Genomic DNA, 19,724 nt, shown 5'->3' on the forward strand with positions numbered 1-19,724 from the left:
CATCCTTTCTGCCCACTGCTGCTCGGCTGTTGACCTTCGGGGCTGGAATGCGGCTGGCCCAAGCCAAGAGCTTGAGGCTCTGCTGCTGGACACATCACACAGAGAGGCATCCATCCCTCTCGCTTCCCTCCCTGCTCCCCTCCTCCTCTGAGGCTCCAGGACATTCCTGGGAAGGCATGACATCACTGGCTTGCTATTGAACCCGAGCTGATCTGTGGCCTTTGGGAGAGGCTGTCCAGAGATGGAGCCAGAAAAGAAGTGCTTTCATGGCTGCAGCAACAGGGCAGGCGGGTGACGCCTTCTGGAATCCACAAGGCAAGTGGCGGCAGCTCAAATTATTTCATAGAACTTGCAGAGTAGGAATGGGATCTGTGCGGTCATCTAGTCCAACCCCCTGCAAGGCAGGAGTCATTAATTGCATCTACATCCCACCTTCTGCTCCAAGGAGCTCAAGGTGGCGTACACTGTGCTACCTAATAATAATAATTTATTATTTATGCCCTGCCCATCTGGCTGCGCTTCCCCACTCTGGGCGGCTTCCAACAAAATATTAAAATACCATAATACATAAAACATTAAAAACTTCCCTGAACAGGGCTGCCTTCAGATGTCTTCTAAAAGTCTGGTAGTTGTTGTTCTCTTTGACATCTGGTGGGAGGGCATTCCACAGGGCTGGCGCCACTACCGAGAAGGCCCTCTGCCTGGTTCCCTGTAACCTCAGTTCTCACAGGGAGGGAACCGCCAGAAGGCCCTCGGAGCTGGACCTCAGTGTCTGGGCAGAACGATGGGGGTGGAGACGCTCCTTCAGGGATACTGGACCGAGGCTGTTTGGGGCTTTCAAGGTCAGCACCAACACTTTGAATTGTGCTCGGAAACATACTGGGAGCCAATGCAGGTCTCTCAGGACCGGTGTTATGTGGTCTTGGTAGCGCTCCCAGTCCCCAGTCTAGCTGCCGCATTCTGGATTAGTTGTAGTTTCCGGGTCACCTTCAAAGGTGGCCCCACGTAGAGCACATTGCAGTAGTCCATTGCAATCCCCACAACAAGCTTGTGAGGTAGGTTAGGCTGAAAGGCAGGGACTTGACACCTGATCTCTCCCAGGTCCTAGTTCCGACACTTTAACCCCTTATGTCACAATGGTTTTCATTTTGGGAATATCTTGGCCCTTGGACCAATACCATCAGCTTCAGCCAGCCAGAGCCTGCCAGTCATATGCATGGCCTCACCCCTTGTGTCGGAGAGGTGATGTTTTACAGCCTTTGCACACAGACAAGGTGCTAGTCCCTGTGGGCTGAGGGAGGAGCTTCGAAAACTCGGGAGGCAGAGGAGGTGTGCAGTAAATCAATGGCTCAGGGACTTGAGTGTAGTTCATGGCTCCCTGATAGGAGAGTGGCCACAAGCCAGCGGCAGAGCAACTGCTTGGCATGCAGAAGGTCCCAGTTTCATCCTAGGCACCTCCCCTTTGGAAGACCTTGGGAAGCAAGGCAGGTAAAGACCCTCCCCCTTCCTCCTGTCAGCTAGGGTAGATATCAGGCAGAGGGAGCAACTGGTCCACTGCAACTGCTGCTACAACTGGAAAAAAATACTCAGTGCTTTATTTCATCTTGGGAGGCGGGGGGGGAGCCAATGAAAATAGACACCTGGCAGTACCATTTTTTCCACACACACACACCTTGCCACAGAGACAGCAAAGAGGCCCACACACCAGGGATGTGGGAGGACAAGCAGCACGAGAGAAAACCTGGCCTGATGCCAGAGCATCCCTGCCTTGGAACAGCAACCCTGGGCTAGTACAATGGTACCTCGCAAGACGAATGCCTCGCAAGACGGAAAACTCGCAAGAAGAAAGAGTTTTCCGTTTTTCGAGGTGCTTCGCCAGACGAATTTCCCTATGGGCTTGCTTCGCAAGAAGAAAGCCCATAGGGAAATCTCCGGGGAACTCTTTTAAAATGCTGGCGGTGGGGAGCAAAGACTTTCGCCCACCGCCGGCCTTCAGAAGAGGTCCTGGACCTCTCCTGTCTCCGCTGTCCCGGGGGCTTTTAAAATGCTGGCGGTCGGCAGCAAAGCCCTCCTGTCCCCGGAGCTTGCGGGGCGGGAGGTGGGGAGGGCTTTTCTTCCCACCGCCAGCCTTCAGAACAGCCTTCTGAAGGCTGGCGGTGGGAAGAAAAGCCCTTGTCCCCCCCCCAGCCTTCAGAAGAGGTCGGGGGACAGACTGTCCCCGGACCTGGTCTGAAGGCGGTTTCCACAGGAACGCATTGATTGATTTTCAATGCATTCCTATGGGAAACCGTGCTTCGCAAGACGAAAAACTCGCAAGAAGAAAAAACTCGCGGAACGAATTAATTTCGTCTTGCGAGGCACCACTGTAGATGCACCACAAGCTGCTCTCTCCAATCCTCCTTTCCGGAGAGCTCCTTGGCTAGCCTGACTCCACCAACTGACCCGAGACTTCTTAGCCGGAGAACCAAGTTACCTGCATTCAGTCTTTACTGGTTGCTTTGAGCCCTCGCTTCCTAGGAGCTTTTCCCTCAGCCATTCCCCTTCCCTATCGATCCCAAGCCCCTGGCTGGTGGTCTCTCTCTGCTGCAGCCTACCTCTGGATCAGCCTCAAACTACCCTTTCCTTAGGATTCCTCCCTTGAGGCTTCTGGGACCTCACTGAGGTGGCCTGATCCTGCCACTTCTTCCTGATCTCTCTTGCTAGGAGTAAGGCCTGGTGGGCTCTGAGCAGGCCAGAGAAGCGGGCCTCTCTGCATCTCTATGCTTGGAGAAGCATCTGTGTCCCTTTACCTGGATCAAGAGCTGATGCCCAGGACCCAAGGTGTGCAAGGGTTAAGTTGAGGAGCTCTGCTTGGTCCTCTAAGTGCTCCTGCACCCTCCCAGCTCAAGGTACCTATTTCTGCTTTACGTCTCCCAGCCCGATCTTCCCCAGCTGAGCCCAACTCTCAGGTGGTTCTTTCACCAATGTAGCTCCTTTCCTCTACCTTCAAAACATCACAGTCAAGAGCAAACGAATCCCACCTATGCTGTCCCCCAACTCCTGCCTGCCTGAGGTTTCTAGGAATTTGGGGGAAGGGTCTGTGAATTCTCAAGGACAGAGAAGCTCCAGCAGCAGATAGGAAGATGATCAGCTCCCAGGGGCTGCAAGGGTGTGCCGACGCCACGCAGAACTTGTTCCAATATGCAGAATATGCATAACTCGCTTTAGGGAACTTCAGTGCAGAAGCTGGGGAAATGGGGAAGAGAGACTGCCTCACCTCCAGCCCCATTTTATTTCTAAAGTCCAAGCGCTCCCAGGGTTTGGCACTTTGGCCCAGCTCAGTGACAGGCATCTATCATAGAGCTGGACCTCACTGGGCAGCAGGAAAGCCCCACGCGGGAGAATGAGACGGAAGGAGGCCAGGCTGCCGTTTACAGAGGCAAAGAGAGAAATTCCCCTCTACCCCACTGGGAAAAAGGACCGGCTACAACCACTCGGCGTTCCTGCTAAGGGCCAGGTGGGAAAAGGAGTCGCCTCCTTCAGGCAAGTCCCAGGAGTCTCTGACTTCAAGAGCCGCTGGACTTGTTACCATCACAACACACAGCCCCAGTGGGCTAGTCCAGTTCTGTCCCTGTCCTGGGTTGGCAGCAGAGCACATTCTGAGTTTTGTTTTTACTTTTACAAAGGTGTCCCCTTGATCAAAAGGCCCGTCAACCAGCCACACCTTCTGCTCTGTTGTCGGACACGTGACGGCAGGGTCCCAATTCCCACGGGGCGCACTGGTTCTTTCCAGTCCAGTCACAGGTGCCCCTTCTGAAATGTCCTGGGCCCTGCCGGAAGGATCTGACGCTGGCAAGCAGGCTGCTGCTCCTCCCCGCAAGAAATCCAGAGGCTTTTCCTCAGCTCAAAGGCAGGCTTTTGCTAGAAGCGTTTGTCTTCTGGCTGGGAACTGACCACCAGCTCCTTGTTGCCAAAGTCCCACCACGCAGTCATGTGGAAGGCCATGTTAGAAAAAACCACCAGGTACTCCAAGAAGGCAAAGATGGTGTAAACTAGGGAAGGAAAGAAAGAGGGGGAAACAAGGTCAGGAATCTCAGGTGTCTGAAACAGCGCCAAGCACAGCTTATATATTTTGAGTCCATAAGGGCTAGAAACATGGATTTTACCCCAGGATTCCTGGGATGCTCAGTTCCACCCGAGGAACACTTCACATGTTCTGCCAACCCACCTGCCTCTTGCACACAGCTGCCTTTCATTGTTCTCAAAGGCACCTGCCAGTCACTCACTGGCGAGCATTTCCCATGTGGCTCAGATAATACGGTAAGTGATCCAGTTAGACTGAAATACTTTATTGTCACTTGTACAACTTGTATACAGTGAGATTACACGAGCACCCCCCACTCAGCTCTCTTAGTCTTAATTCCCCTTGTTTACTGACACACATCCACCAAACCCGAAAGTCAGTTGCCCTGTTGTTATCTTTTCATTCAGCAGCCTAACAGCCAACGGACAGAAGCTGTTCTTTACCCTGTTGGTGTGACTAATCATGCTTCTATATCTTCTGCCTGAGGGCAGGAGATCAAGAAAGTGCCGGCCAGGGTGTGAATCATCCCTGAGAATTTTCCTCACTCTCCTGAGGCAAAGTTCTTCTGCTATTTCATCCAGCGGATTCACGGAACAGCCCATAATACCTTGTGCTGTATTCACCACCCTCTGTAGGCACTTCCTATCAGTTGATGTCAAACCAGTGATACAGTATGAAAGGACACTTTCTATTGTGGACCGGTAGAAGGAGATCATCAAATGTTGATTGACATCGTTCTTCCACAATACTCTGAGGAGATGGAGTCTCTGTTGGGCTTTCCTAACCACCTGGGTTATATTTATTTTCCAAGTAAGGTCTTCACTGAGATAAACTCCTAGGAATTTAAAGGAAGAGACTCTCTCCACACAGCCCTCCCCGATGTACAGCAGGGCTAGTTTTCCTCTCTTCCTCCGAAAGTCCAACACCAAGTTGTTCCCTAGGCACCATTTAGATATTTTTTGGACCTTTCCTCTATACGCTGATTCGTCTCCACCTGTTATTAAACCCATTATGGTGGTGTCATCTGCAAACTTAATAATTGCAGTAGACGGGTCAGATGATACACAATCGTATGTATACAATGAATACAGGATGGAGTTTTAAAAGGCCGTCTCAGCTCAGGGAAATGCAGGCAGCAAGAGGGAGGCTCTGAGCCATGTCTATAGCAAAAAAGAGTGATGCTCGACAGAGCCTCTGCCTCCCCACATCAAACCAGGCAAAGGAGACATAGAAACACACCCACGTACCTGGTACACCTGCCCACCAGGTGCTGCTGGGTTCAGACTCTCATCCCTAGCTAGAGGCCCTGCTGGCTGCTGGGAGTTAGAGTTCACCAACGTGTGGAGGGTGCCCAAGTTGGCTATCCCTGGCCTAGCAGTTAATGGGGTGCATGAGCCACTAAGCGCCCTGTGCCCATCTTTCCTCTGCTACAAACAGGAGGCATGGGGCAAGCGCCAACACCAGAGCCACAGGAATCCTCTCCTACAAAGGAAAGCCACAAAGCAGGCGCGTAGGTGCTCTGGCACCGCAGACCAAGCGCCACCACTGAGCAGCCTCCATTTCTAGCCACGAGCAAGAGGCTGAATCCCCAAAGGGGACTTACCTCCGGGCTCGCAGTACCAGTTGTGGCGGAAGTAGAAGTACACGGCTACTGAGAACGTGACCAGGTTGAAGAGGAACAGCCACCACTTCCACTTGTAGGACTTGCGCTCCTGCAAGAGAGGGGGAGAGGGGCGAGGTCACTCCCACCAGGAAGAAGGCTGGCAGCCCCACATTTGCATACGCATGCCAACTTAGCATAAGTGGATGTAGGACTTGAGGCCCTGCTCCTCAGGGCTTAGCACGTGGCCTCTTTGCAGCAACAGGAACACGAGGAGACCTGTGTAGGGAGGCCACCTGTGGCCACCTCACCTCAGAAAGGATACCGTTGAGCTAGAAAAGGTGACCCAAATAATCAAGGGATTTTGGAGCGCCTCCCCTGTGAGGCCAAGTGACAACATTCAGAGCTTTTTAGCTGAGAAAATCAATGAGTAAGAGGAGATACAGTGGTGCCTCGCAAGACGAAATTAATTCGTTCCGCCAGTTTTTTCGTCTTGCGAAGCACGGTGTCGGAAAAGTTTTGGAAAAGCTTCAAAAATCACCAAAGTCTTCAAAAACCTCAAAAAAGGCTACCACACCGCGTTCTATGAGTTGCTCCTCGAAGTCAAGTCGCAACTGTATTAACGGTTTTAAGAAAAAGGAAACAAACTTGCAAGACGTTTCCGTCTTGCGAAGCAAGCCCATAGGGAAAATCGTCTTGCGAAGCAACTCAAAAAACCAAAAACCCTTTCGTCTTGTGAGTTTTCCGTCTTGCGAGGCATTCGTCTTGCGAGGTACCACTGTACGAGAGTGGGGTTTATGTTTATGCATGGTGTGAAGACTCCCCCCGCCCCCATCTCATAACGCTAGACCTCCAGGATGTCTGATGAAGCTGAGATTTGGAAGATTCAAGATAAGCGAAAGGAAGGGACTGCTTCACACAGCTCAGTTAAAATATGGAATTCGCTGCTACAAGATGTAGTCATGGCCAGCAACCTGAGTGGGGGCTTGGACAAATTCACGAAGGATAAGGCTATATAAAAATGGCTGTGTGATCCCTCCTCTATCAGAGGCAGGGTGCTTCTGAATACCAGTTGCTGGAAACAGCAGGAGGGGAGAGGGCTCTTGCGCTTCTAACTCCTGCTTGCAAGCTTCCCATTGGCCATTTGGTTGTGCAACTCACAACAGCTCCACACTCTGAAGCCCAGGGCTCCTACGGAAGGGCCACAACTTGCCTATCACAGCTTCCTCCCATCATTCCTGACGACTGGCCCTGCAAGCTAGGGATGATGGGGGTTGTAGTCCAAAAACAGCTGGGGACCACACTTTGGGAAACGCTGCCTTGAGGGATAAAGAGCAAAAGGGCAGGGATGCTCATTGCCAAGGGTGTCTCCACGGCTGACAGGCTCAACACAGCGCCCCAACACAGAGCAGCCCTGAGTTGCAACTGCTGATATAGGGGAAGTACAAATCCTTGATCGGCTTGGCTTCCTGACTCAGCTTATTTGAGGGAAATGGGATGCAACAGCAGCAGAAGCATTAAGGAGGGTGGGAGGGAGAACTTAAGAGCTGGTTGGGGCATGATGTCTGGGCCCACACCCACACACCAGGGAGCAAGAGGGCCTTGCTTCTGCCACGAGAAAAGTCTGACAGAGGGGCCGGGCCATAGAGATGAATGGGGCGTGGGAAAAAGGTCCCCCACTTCTGGTTACTGCCCATCCATGCAGGCAAGGGGAACCCCCCCCACCGTCTCACCCCAGGGCCTAGAAACTCCAAACCGCAAATGTTTAGATCGCAGTTTTCGTTTCCATTTGCTTTCGTCAAAGAGAAGCACAAAGATTTCAGGGGGGAAGTGGGAGGTTTAGAAAGAAGAGGGGGGGGAAACAAGTTTTGAGATGGGGGCAAGTGGGAGGGGAGAAGTATATAGACTTAAAGGAGAATAATATTGTTAAGCTGTATTGTGTTTAAGATATTTGGAAAAAATTAGTGGGGGGGGGAGTGGGAGGGGAGAAGGAAGAGCAACGGGATGGGAGGAGCCACGGCAAAGCATCTGGTAAAGGCGGAGAACAGGGTGGTAATTCTAGAAAACTGGGTTCAACATGAATTCGGGCAATGGCAGTAACCTCTCCAGTGCTTTCTAGTGATATATGGAAAGCCATTTCAGTCTTCTAGTCCTCATTGTTACAGCTCCCACATTTCTGCGTCTGAGTGGCTCTCCTGCTCCTCGTTTCTCTCTTTGCCTCTTCTGCTCCTTTAGCATAGAGCCAGTGTGGTGTAGAGGTTAGAGGGTCAGCCTAGGACCTGAGAGACCAGGGTTCAAATTCCCACTTAGCTATGAAGCTCCCTGGGTGCCCCCTGGTGGCCAGTCACTCTCCCTCTCAAGTCTCACCTACCTCACAGGGTTGCTGTGGGAATGAAACGAGTGGGGAGAACTGTGTACGTCCCCTGCGCTCCCTGGAGACAGGGACAGGTGGGACAGAAATGCAAGCAATAAATAAAACAAGTAGCAGAGCAGCGCAGGGGCTGAACCGTGTAACGTGTCCCCTACTAGCATGCTGTTGGGGCCCAAGACCTGCTCCGTGGCAGCGTGAGAAGCCCAGCCCTTCTGCGCTAGAGCGGAAGTGCCAAGGCAGACGGGAGGGAGGGAAGCCAGGAGCAGGAACCGCAAGCAGAAATCTCTTATGTAAAAATTCGCACAGGAAATGGCAGGTGGCAATTCATTGTGTTTGCGCAGGCGGTGTCAAAATTCCTCTTTAACCTCCCTTAGTCAGTGGCTCCCAAGTACACACACACACAGATGTCCGCCCCCTTGCTTGTCCTCAGCATGCAGCCCCTCCTCTCTCTTGGCCCTGTGCCTATTGCCCCCTCCACACACAGGGACACATGTCCATCACCCTGTTCCTTGCCATTCCTTGCTTCAGTTCCCTGTGCCTTCAGCTCTCCAACCCTCCCTCCCCAACAGCTTGCAATTCTTGCCCTGCAGTTCTGTGCAAGAGCTTCTACGATGCAGGCCCAACTGGGCCCATCTAGTCCAACAAAACGTCCCAGTGGGGAGCCTCGAAAGAGGTCCTGGGTGCGACAGCAACTCTCCGCCCTTGCCCTTCCCAGCAACTGGTATTCAGAGGCATATGGCCTCTAGCGGTGCAGAGAGAGCACAGCCATCCTCAGGATTAGCCACTGTCCTGACAGCCTTCTCTTCCTCCATGAGTGTATCTCATGCCTTTTGAAAGCCAGCCACGTTGATAGCCATCCGTACTTTTCACAGGAGCCAACTCCATAGTTTTTATTTTATGAAGAAGTGCTTTCTTTTGCCTGCTCTTTAATATCCCACCAATCAGCTTCATCTGATCAAACCTGGGTTCTAGTACTTGGAGGAAGTAAGGTGCACAACTTGACACACTTAGGCCTAGGACCCTCGTACCTACAGGACTGCCTCTCCTGATATGCCCCGCGGAGGACCTTAAGGGCCACAAATGATACGTTGGAGGTCCCAGGTCACAAGTTGGTTAGATTGGTCTCAACTAGGGCCACGGCCTTTTCAGTACTGGCCCCAACTTGGTGGAACGCTCTGTCACAAGAGACTAAGGCCCTGCGGGACTTGACATCTTTCCACAGGGTCTGCAAAACAGAGCTGTTCTGCCTGGCCTTTGGTTTGGACTCAGTCTGACCCTTATGTTTTCCCTCCCCTTAAGGTTTTGATCCATGGGCTATTTTTAAAATGAGGCAGCATTTTAAATTGCATTTTAACCTGCATTTTAAATTGTCCCCCCCATTATGATTTTACTGTAATTTTACTTGTTGTTAGCCGTCCTGAGCCCGGCTCTGGCCTGGGAGGGCGGGGTACAAATAAAATTTATTATTACTGTACTGTTGCATCTTACTCTCAGAGAAGTGCCAAATGCTACAAGCTTTTTTGGTAAGGGAACTGACCCGTCTCCTTGATCATTTTGGGTGCCTTTTTCTGAACCTCTCCCAACTCTACAACACCCTTTTTGAGGTTAGATGACCAGAATTGTACACAGTATTCCAAACTCAGTTGCGCCGTAGAATTGTGTAAGAGCATTACGATACTGGCAGCTTTATTTTCAATTCCTTTTCTAATGATGCCGAGAATGGAATTTGCCTTTTCGCACCTGCTGCGCGCTGGTTCAACATCTTCACTGACCCACCCGCTACAGCCCCAAGGTCTCAATCCTGGTGAGCCGTTTCTAGCTCAGACCCGCCAGTGTATATTTCCTATCCAAACTGACCTTTTACCTCCCTCACAGAAGCTGTAGCGCTTGCCAGTGTTGGTACACACAAGCAAGTGCAAACAGTCTTCTCCATACTATTGCTGTCCCTTGAGATCAGAGGTCAGGGCTTCTGGGGCAGCAGGTGTGGCTTCCAGGGAAGACTTGAGCCCCCTCACCTCTCCCTCTGCGACATAAGTGCAACATAAAGTGCCAAGGAATTATTGAGAAGACAAAGCTCCAAATGATGATCAGTAAAATACTGGGCAAACCTGGACAGCCCTCTGGTGGCAGAACTTTATACCAAACTCCAGCAGTTGCTGCTCTCCCCAGTGCCCATAATTCAGATTGTGGGTTTGGGGGGGTGTGGTCTGGATGATACCCTGAGTCCCTTCCAGTTCTTGGGGTCTGGTGACCAGAGAGGAATAGAATCAAATAGGAGTTTGCTGAAGTAGTCAGATGAGTTTCTTTGGATGGCAACGACCTTACTTGGTCACTTCAGTGCCCTCATAATGAGCTAGCTTGCAAGAGTCCTGGCTAATGGGCGGCCTTTCCTTCAACCCACACGTAGCTGATAGCCAGAGAGAACTCTATGTGAGCTGAGCTGGGAAACAGGCTGGAAGCTGGAGACAGAGAGGCCTGCTTGCTCCGTGCTGGATCCAAAGCTGTGACTGATGGAGAAAGCAAGACCTGTTGGGGTGTTGATGCTGTGAGCCCTGCCATGTTATGCTCAGGTTGTATATACGTGTAAACAAAACCAAATACTGTGGTACCTTGGTTGTCAAACTTAATCTGTTTGACTCCCAAGGCGGTTCGAAAACCAAGGCGCTGCTTCCGATTGGCTGCAGGAGCTTCCTGCACTCAAGTGGAAGCTGCGTCAGACATTCGGCTTCCAAAAAACATTTGCAAACCGGAAGACTCGCTTTTGGGTTTGTGCGTTCGGGAGCCAAAACGTACCAAGGTGTTCGACAAGCAAGCTACGACTATATTCTAAAGACACCACAGCGCTGACCTTAATTCCAAGGAAACTGAACCCTGGGTAAGGGTCTGGAACCCCTGGAGTCTCTCACCATTCAGAGATTGGGGTGGTGCGTAACAATATACAACTCAAGAGACGGAAAGGTTACTGCAGGGGTCACCAAACGTTTTCAGCAGGGGGCCGGTCCGCTGTCCCTCAGACCTTGCGGGGGGCCGGACTATATTTTTTGGGGGGAAATGAACAAATTCCTATGCCCCACAAATAACCCAGAGATGCATTTTAAATAAAAGGACACATTCTACTCATGTAAAAACACGTTGGTTCCTGGACCGTCCGCGGGCCGGATTTAGAAGGTGATTGGGCCAGATCTGGCCCCAGGACTTAGTTTGCCCAACAACCATTTTGATGAGATCAGAGTGCTTATGTCTTACTTGTTTTAATTGTACCAAGCTGTATGTAACCCGCCCAGGCACCACATGTGGATGGGGTACTCTAAATCAACACATTTGGAAGCACAACTATGGAAACGTGATGTGCGCTATCAAGACCCAGGCAAGGCTGCCAAGTTCAGCCCTCAGCTCCAAACCCTCCTCACATCCGCCAATGAAAGAAAGAGAGGGGACTGTACCTCGGGACTTACTGCGTGCTTCTTAGTCATCCGCCACAAAACGCAAGTCAGGAACATGTGGCTGAGGGCCGAAGCTATGAAGAGGATGAAGGCGTTCTCGTGGATCACTGCAGCAAAGAAAGGACATGCAATGCTAACTGTGAGCAAGAAGCAGAAGCGGCCGCCACCACAAAAGTTCAACTAGCCATGGGGGACACGCAAACTCCTAGGCACAACATTAAAAGTAACAGCTAATTGTGCATCTGAACCTCACGCCTAGTGAGAAAGCGTTCTTCTGCCTAAGCCATATGGAAGCCAGAGGGAGCTGCAGCTGTTTTCTGCTGCTCCAGTGAGGAGGACCCGAACCGATGGATTCAAATGCCAAGAAAGGAGAGTCTGACTAATTCTTAGGAAGAACTTTCTGACGGTAAGAGCTGCACAACAGTGGAACAGACTCCCTTGGAAGGTGGTGGAGTCTCCCTTCACTGTATATTTTAAAGCAGAGGTTGGATGGCCATCTGTCAGCAATTCAATAGCTGAGATTTCTGCATTGCAGGGGGGTCGACTAGATAACGATTCTATGATGCTTTGAGAGAGTCTGGAACAGAAATCTGGGGCAGGAGGCAGAGCAGGCTAGGAGAGAGAGGACCAGAGTAGACACGGTGGCTCCAGCCAACCAGCCCCCTCCCAACCAGCTCGTAAGGGCAGTGCTGTTGTGCCCCAGTGACAACCCCCAAACTCTCAGGCCCACAAACCAGAAGGCATCCACCTGCCAGTGAGCCAGGCTGGCGCTGCACCAGGCACTGATAGAATCATAGAATCATAGAGTTGGAGGAGACCACAAGAGCCATCGAGTCCAACCCGCTGCCAAGCAGGAAACACCATCAGAGCACTCCTGACATATGGTTGTCAAGCCTTTGCTTAAAGACCTCCAAAGAAGGAGACTCCACCACACTCCTTGGCAGCGAATTCCACTGTCGAACAGCTCTTACTGTCAGGAAGTTCTTCCTAATGTTTAGGTGGAATCTTTTTTCTTGTAGTTTGGATCCATTGCTCCATGTTCGCTTCTCTGGAGCAGCAGAAAACAACCTTTCTCCCTCCTCTATGTGACATCCTTTTATATATTTGAACATGGCTATCATATCACCCCTTAACCTGCTCTTCTCCAGGCTAAACATGCCCAGCTCCCTTAGCCGTTCCTCATAAGGCATCGTTTCCAGGCCTTTGACCATTTTGGTTGCCCTCCTCTGGACACGTTCCAGTTTGTCAGTGTCCTTCTTGAACTGTGGTGCCCAGAACTGGACACAGTACTCCAGGTGAGGTCTGACCAGAGCAGAGTACAGTGGCACTATTACTTCCCTTGATCTAGATGCTATACTCCTATTGATGCAGCCCAGAATTGCATTGGCTTTTTTAGCTGCCGCGTCACACTGTTGGCTCATGTCAAGTTTGTGGTCAACCAAGACTCCTAGATCCTTTTCACATGTAGTGCTCTCAAGCCAGGTGTCACCCATTTGTGCCTCTCATTTTTTTTGCCCAAGTGCAATACTTTACATTTCTCCCTGTTAAAATTCATCTTGTTTGTTTTGGCCCAGTTCTCAAATCTGTCAAGGTCATTTTGAAGTGTGATCCTGTCCTCTGGGATGTTAGCCACCCCTCCCAGTTTGGTGTCATCTGCAAATTTGATCAGGATGCCCTTGAGTCCATCATCCTTACGGTAGTTCTCAGAGGAGGAGACGTAGGTCAGCAGAAGGAGGGCCGTGTTCTCCAGCAGGTTGAGGCCAAAGGCTGCATTGCACAGGCGGAGGTACCGCGGGTGTGTGCAGTGGCAGCCGCGGTAGTGGCTCCAGTAGACAAAGGCCACGAGGAAGCGGGGCCCAGAGTGCAGCCCGATGCAGAAACGCCACATGTAGCGCTCGGGGGTCTCCCCACCAATGGCAGAGCTGATGGAGGGGAGGTAGTTGGGGACCTGTAGGGGAAAACTAAAGTCAGTGGTATTGCAAATCTGACAGTTCTCCTCCCTGTTACCTGCCACCGTGGAGAAGCTGGAGAAGCACCATTTCCCCATGCAGGCAGGCACCCGCTGCTCACAAGCCTCCTCTTCTTACGATGCTGGACTTTGGGGCTTATTTGCTGTTGGTCCTGCGGCGTCACTCTCCTACCTACAGGCGCTTCAGCCTCTGACCCCCACAGCAATGTTCCTCTTGCCATAGCTGGCAAGGGGAACGGGAGCACCCCAAACCCTTCACTCACAAAGGCTGAATATAGGTTTTCGGTCCCTGCTGGCTGAATTCTGTTAGCTCTGACCAGACAGCCTCCGCAGAGATCCCTTTGTCTTATGCACTCTTATTGTACTCTCCCATGCAAACCTGCCTGGTTAGGCCCTTATCTCTGTCCTGCCACCCTCTTAGGCACACATGGTGTTGATGTGTGGGAGGGTTTTTTCAGTGGCTGCTCCCAGGCAACTTTGGATCTCCCTCCCTAGAGACACTAGACTGGCTCCTTCTTGCTGTCCTTCCACAGGGAGGTGAAGACTGTTTTATTGCAACAGGACTTTGGCACTAACTCTAATTGCTCTTCTTAAGCAAATGACCCAGAACCCTTGAAACCGAATCCTCGTAAAAGACATGACTGTACTATAACAATGGGGATAAAATTCCAATATAGGGCAATCTTTAAATGCACACACAAACACTCAAGGAGGACTTACATCGCAGTGGGTGGCAGTGGCTTCATCAAAGTGAAAGAACAGGGACCAGATGACGCAGAAGAGGAAGCCAAAGAGCGGGCAGCACACAGTCCCGACTGCCAGGGTGGTAAAACGGAGGCGGAAGAGGGTCCCATCCCGATCCAAAGGGAGCGGCAGCTGGAACATGCTGCCAAACCTATGCGCATGGAAAGACAAGCATTTGTGCTGTGCTTCTTTCAGAAGCAGCAGAGAGTATTCCCTATCAGTCTCCACGGCTGTGGATAAAGATCTGAAAAGCAGCCGGGATGCGTATCTGGTTACTCAGAAATACAAAGAGGGGGCTCACAGGCATCAGGGCTTCTTTCCATCGCAAAATCGACAAAGTGCCAGGTCTGGATGGCAGCCACCTGAGATTTCTCAAATGAATTCCAGTACAAAATCACTCATCTGCCAAACGAAAATATGTTACCTTGTCCCTGAGTTCAGCTTCTGTACCTCCAGGTTGGCTTGAAAGCTGCGGCTGGTGCAAAACTAGAATACTGCCACCAGGTCACAATGCTGCTGGAAGAACTGCAAAAGGACAGTTGACTTGCATGCATTTAACTTGCATTATATCAGCTTTAAGCAACTGGTGTCAAGCCAGCTGTGACTGCACAAATTAAATGCATGCAAGGTGGAGAGCTTAAAAGCTATTTTTTCCCTGGTGCAGAAGGAGCCTTTAAGCTGTCTGGCTTGCTTATCAGGAGGCTCTTCCGAGATCTCAGACTGCCCTGCCACCTGGAACTGACCTCCAGGACTTACTGCTGTGCCATGTAGGATGCCCCCTGAGGAGGAAGGCTGGGTAGTGCAAGGCCAGAAGGCTGCCTGGCAGGACTCCCAGGGCAAAGGAGACTGAGAATGTGGAGGACTCTGCCTTCTTCCACCAGAAGAACCCTGTGATCCCCGAATGAAGAACAGCATGGGAATTTAATAAAATAAATAAACAAATAGCTTTAAAGCTCTCCGCCTTGCGTGGGGCGCAAGGCCTGTCCAACCTGGCTTCTGAAAGGTAGGGGTGGGCACGTGGAGGTGGCTTCCATTCTTCCCCATAGAGAAGAGTCCAGAGTTGTTCAACGATATACAGAAATCTGAGGCTCCCTTGGACAAAAAAACAAGGACACCAGCCAGGAAGACCAGAGCAAAACAGCAGCCAGTAGGCTTGGTCTTGATTGAAGACTGTCGCCACAGGACTCCCACCTGCCACCAGGTGGAACAAGATGGAAGCCCCGAACAAAAGAGAACCCAATCTTCTATTAGCTGCTAATCCCCATGTCACCCCCCCCAAACTACATCACTCATACATCACGGTTACATCATGATTGGGGAGGTCTGGTGGCAGTGATCTGAGCATCCTGGACCCTGCCCCATGGTTCCCCTTGCCCTCCACCAAACACCCATCAAGTGTCACAAAAAAGATATTTACATTTCCCTGTTTCCCAGCCAAGTTCATCACACCCTTTTGTCTTCATCTGGATTTGTTATTTCTGGAATGGCTACCTGTCTGGCACTCAGGTATCAGGATGCCAGGAATCATCCCTCAGGCAGAGGGGCTGCTGAGTAGCTGAGCTCACATGTCTATATGAATTTCTGAAGTTTTCTCAGTGAGCCAGTACATAAATATATTGGTCAGTGAACTGTTACATTTGGTATCGTGCAGCAAAGGCCCTTTTGAACAGATAGGAAGAAACTGTGATGAAGTGTTTTGTGGGGACAGATCACAAGAGTCACAAAAGTGATTGTGCTGGTTTTGGTAGTGGGCTGCATGTGCATTATATCTGCTGGAGGGACAACACCCCCCCAAAAACTATACATAAATTCCTGCAACACCCCCCCTGCACCGTCACCTGCTCTGCGAAGTGGATACTGACAACTGTGACCAACACCTTTGCATCCCCCATGTGGGAGAAAGCCAGCCTCACCTGCTGGGGAAATGGGCACAGCAACTCCTGTTCTTCAGGACTTCTGACTGAACCACCAAGGCCTAGCCTTCCATCTCAAGACGAGAACTGAGCCTGCACAGTCCCTCCTCCACGTAGGCCCCGTCTGATTTACTGTTCACACAAGAAAAGGCAATGAGGAGGAAGTGAGCTAATGTTTTCGTAACTGGGCAGGTCAGATCTGGCAGCTGAGCTGGTGAATGCTGACCTAGGAAGAAGAATTCTACTCAGCCTGTCACACAGGACCCAGCCACACCCGCAGCAGAGCTCACCTGAGAGCAATGTCACCCTTTCTGACTCACAAAGAGCATCTGCTTAAGGCGGGCCTTTTCCTGCTCCAGCTGGACTCGGTTAGTGAAGCCATTGCAGTGACTGCAACAGGAGCTTGATATAAAAAACTGTGGCACTCACGGTCGACGGGTGTGTTACACCATAGCTGCAGCCGAGAGGTGATGGCAGCAGCTACCACAGTGCCAAAATTCACGGCTTCCGTGCGGGTGGGGCCCACTGGGAGCAGGCAGGGTTACGCCAGCTGCTATAAGCAACACACCCATTGCACACGGCAATTAAAAGGTGTGCTGGAGAGTTTCAAGAGCTGGAACCAGACTTGAGGTACTGCCCAATGTCACAAAATCCAGCCCAAGCACTTCACACCCACGTGCCCCCCCATCTACCCAAGGCTGCCTGAAGCAGAGGACAAATCAGTAATAACCAAGGCAACAAAAATAACTTTATGACCACTGCTCCATAGCTATTGTTGTTATACAATTCCATTCACCATATAGATGGGTTTATGAAGCATTTCTGTATCCTTCTGCTGTGCTGAAGAAGAATTCTAGAAAACGGTGGGTATATCCGGAATCACTGTTCACTACGTCTGTTTACGGACCACTTCGGCAGCGTTGGACGTTATAAAACAAAGCTTTACAGCTTGTTTTCACCAGATAAGAATCTGACCCATTGCTTCTTTCAGAGACTTGGATAGTCTACAAAGACTTTCAGAGACTGTCTGTGGGGCAGTTATAAAAGCAGAGGGCAACACACATGATGCACAGCTCTCTTCTCCAAGAGGAGATGAGGGCTCTTGTGCTCGAATCCCACATTTCCCAGAAGGGGCAAGGCTAGAGGAGCAAACCCTCCACAGATCTGGAGCAGAGTCCCTAAGGCAGTTGGGATGGCGCACTGCACGCCTCCTTCGGGCAACTCCTGTAGCCCAGCTGGTGCCCAACACCTTTCTGTTTTCCTTTGTGGGGGTCTTGTCATCTGGGCAGCCCAGGACCCCCAGGCACGTGGCCCAGGCTTGCTCCTCGGGGAGGTCGGGAGAAAGTGGTGTTTCATGTCTCCCAGTGCATCTGTTCATGGGGACAGGAGACTGGGCCAGGTGCCTGGGCAATACAGTCATACCTCTTGTTACGTTTGCTTCAGGTTGTGTGTTTTCAGGTTGCGTCCCGTGGTGACCCAGAAGTACCGGAAAGGGTTGCTTCCGGGTTTCACCACTGACACATGCGCAGATGCGCACAATGACGTCACGCGCATGTGCAGAAGGGTTGAATCATGACCCGCACATTGCGTTCTGCTCATGTTGCGAACGGGGCTCTGGAACGGATCCCGTTCGCAACCAGAGGTACCACTGTATATGGTTTTCAACATCATGATATACCACCAGCTACACATTGCAATAGGGACGCGGGTGGCGCTGTGGGTTAAATCACAGAGCCTAGGACTTGCTGATCAGAAGGTCGGTGGTTCGAATCCCTGCAACAGGGTGAGCTCCCGTTGCTCGGTCCCTGCTCCTGCCAACCTAGCAGTTCGAAAGCACGTCAAAGTGCAAGTAGATAAATAGGCACCACTCCGGCGTGAAGGTAAACGGTGTTTCCGTGCGCTGCTCTGGTTCGCCAGAAGCGGCTTAGTCATGCTGGCCACATGACCTGGCTCCCTCAGCCAGTAAAGCGAGACGAGCGCCACAACCCCAGAGTTGTCCGTAACTGGACCTAATGGTCAGGGGTCCCTTTATCTTTACATATTGCAATAGGTCACGGTGCCTGCAATAAGGATGGAGCTACATGGAGGCATTGGCTGACTGAGGGTGTTTTTTTGCATAGCACACATCGTGATTTCTAATATATTGCCAGGTCAGAAATGATGAAATGGTGATGACGATAGGGACTGGTCTGAGTTGACCTACGGCTCTATCGCCCGGGTCCTGGTGGAGCCCCTGGGCCTGATCCAGCAGCCGGGCTCTCCTCGTGCCCCCCTGCTCCCAGGTGGAGCTTTGCCGCCTCCCGGCACATGCCTCCCGAGGCAGCTGGCGGGAGGGCCGGCCCCAACCCCCCGCTGCGGGAAGGAGGACACTTGCGGGAAGCCGGCCTTCGGGGTTAGAAAGCGGGCCGCTGCCCCGGCGGGACCCCACCGACCCTGCCCCGCTTCTCCCTCGCGCCCGCCCGTGTCGCCGTTACCTCCGAGGAGAGCTTCGGGATGGAGCGCTCCGGAGCGGCGCCTTCTGCTGCCTCAGCCTCGGAAGGAACCGGGAGACCTTCCCTCCTCCGCCCCGGACCCGCTTCTGAGGGGAGGAGAGGGCCAAGGCGAAGCCGCGGCGCCTGCCTGCCTCTCGCCCGCCCTCTGCCCGCCCAGGCAGGCCCCAGTGGGAGGCCGCGCGGCCTCCGACAGACCCGCCCCGGCGTCGGCCGCGGTCCAGGCGCTTCTCTCCCTCCAAACGGAGGGCGGCGGCTCCCCCGCGACCGCCTCGCTCCCCTTTAGATGCACTCTGCACATGCTCGGGGGCTTAGACCAGGGGGAGAGTCGTCTCCTCTTCCTGAGGAGGCGAACGTGTCTCCTTCGAACTGGGGACTCCCCCCACCCCACGGCTGGGCTTTTACGAGGGCGAGGTTTTTTCCTCAGCGTGGGGGCTTTTCGTAGGCCCCTCACCGGGCCTGGCGAAGCGCCCTTTTTCTCTCCCCCCCCCGCGAACTACGACTCCCGTCAGCCCCTCGCGAGGGCCGCGCTGGCAGGGGCCGATGGGAGTTGTAGTCTGGGGGGGAAGGCGACCAGTTTCACCACGGCTTTATTTTGGCGGCGCCCTTCAGCGACCCAGGCCAGGGTTCGGCTTCGTTTCTGAGACAATGGCAGGAGCCCACTGCGCTCGCTTACTCGGCAGTAGCCCCCATTGGTTTCAATGGGGCCGACTCCCGGGTAAGGGTCGTGCCGCCCATTATTTATTTCTTAACTCGGAGCTTTCGGTTTGTCTCCCTCTCGAGGGGTTGCTATGGAAACCCGAGGGCGATCCTGATTGGCTCCTTCCCGTTTCAAAACCGCCACCGCACTTCCTCGTGGCCCGGATGTTCGTTGCCGCCACCCAGCAACAAGCCCCAGCCGGCCTCCCAGCCAATCGGCTGCTTTTCTGCCTCTTGCGGCTGACGTCAGAGAATGCGAGCGGCGCGAAGGGTGGGGGGGGGGAGAGATACAGGCGGTCAGGACCGGACTGCGCCGGCTCATGGCGCAGCTACGCTTTCGTAGCCACCGCTCGACCAATAGGAGCCCAGCGCGGAGTTGACGGCCTCGGCGCACGGCCGTGCAACGCAACGACGCCTTCCGAGGAAGGATCAG

At 52.4% G+C, this 19,724-nt stretch overlaps 1 protein-coding gene across 3 annotated transcripts; it reads right to left on the reverse strand.

The window, feature by feature from the left end:
- Window positions 1-3,534: 3,534 nt before the first annotated feature.
- On the reverse strand, window positions 3,535-19,175 carry PGAP2 (post-GPI attachment to proteins 2). 3 transcript variants are annotated; one of them, XM_053385010.1, is made up of 7 exons: window positions 18,578-19,175; window positions 16,104-16,235; window positions 14,167-14,341; window positions 13,173-13,425; window positions 11,490-11,584; window positions 5,667-5,775; window positions 3,535-4,031 (listed from the first exon to the last, which is right to left on the reverse strand). In XM_053385010.1, exons 3-7 carry the CDS (start codon window positions 14,329-14,331, stop codon window positions 3,901-3,903), a joined length of 753 nt encoding a protein of 250 aa, XP_053240985.1. In that variant the 5' UTR covers window positions 14,332-14,341; window positions 16,104-16,235; window positions 18,578-19,175; the 3' UTR covers window positions 3,535-3,900. The 3 variants fall into 3 exon arrangements, with proteins under 3 accessions (XP_053240985.1, XP_053240983.1, XP_053240984.1); XM_053385008.1 differs by having other exon boundaries at window positions 11,478-11,584; window positions 18,578-19,168; XM_053385009.1 differs by lacking the exon at window positions 16,104-16,235 and having other exon boundaries at window positions 11,478-11,584; window positions 18,578-19,169.
- Between the last annotated feature and the right edge of the window lie 549 nt (window positions 19,176-19,724).

This window comes from Podarcis raffonei, chromosome 4 (genome assembly GCF_027172205.1).
Source record: "Podarcis raffonei isolate rPodRaf1 chromosome 4, rPodRaf1.pri, whole genome shotgun sequence".
Classification (NCBI taxonomy): domain Eukaryota; kingdom Metazoa; phylum Chordata; class Lepidosauria; order Squamata; family Lacertidae; genus Podarcis; species Podarcis raffonei.

Excerpts from the sequence above, each read along its gene's own strand:
- PGAP2 (XM_053385009.1), bottom strand. The coding sequence starts at position 14,331 with ATGTTCCAGCTGCCGCTCCCTTTGGATCGGGATGGGACCCTCTTCCGC. Across the intron at positions 11,585-13,172 it reads CTCCTCCTCTGAGAACTACC|TGATCCACGAGAACGCCTTC; the intron begins GTAAGGATGATG and ends TCTTTGCTGCAG. Across the intron at positions 4,032-5,666 it reads CTGGTACTGCGAGCCCGGAG|TTTACACCATCTTTGCCTTC; the intron begins GTAAGTCCCCTT and ends TTCCTTCCCTAG.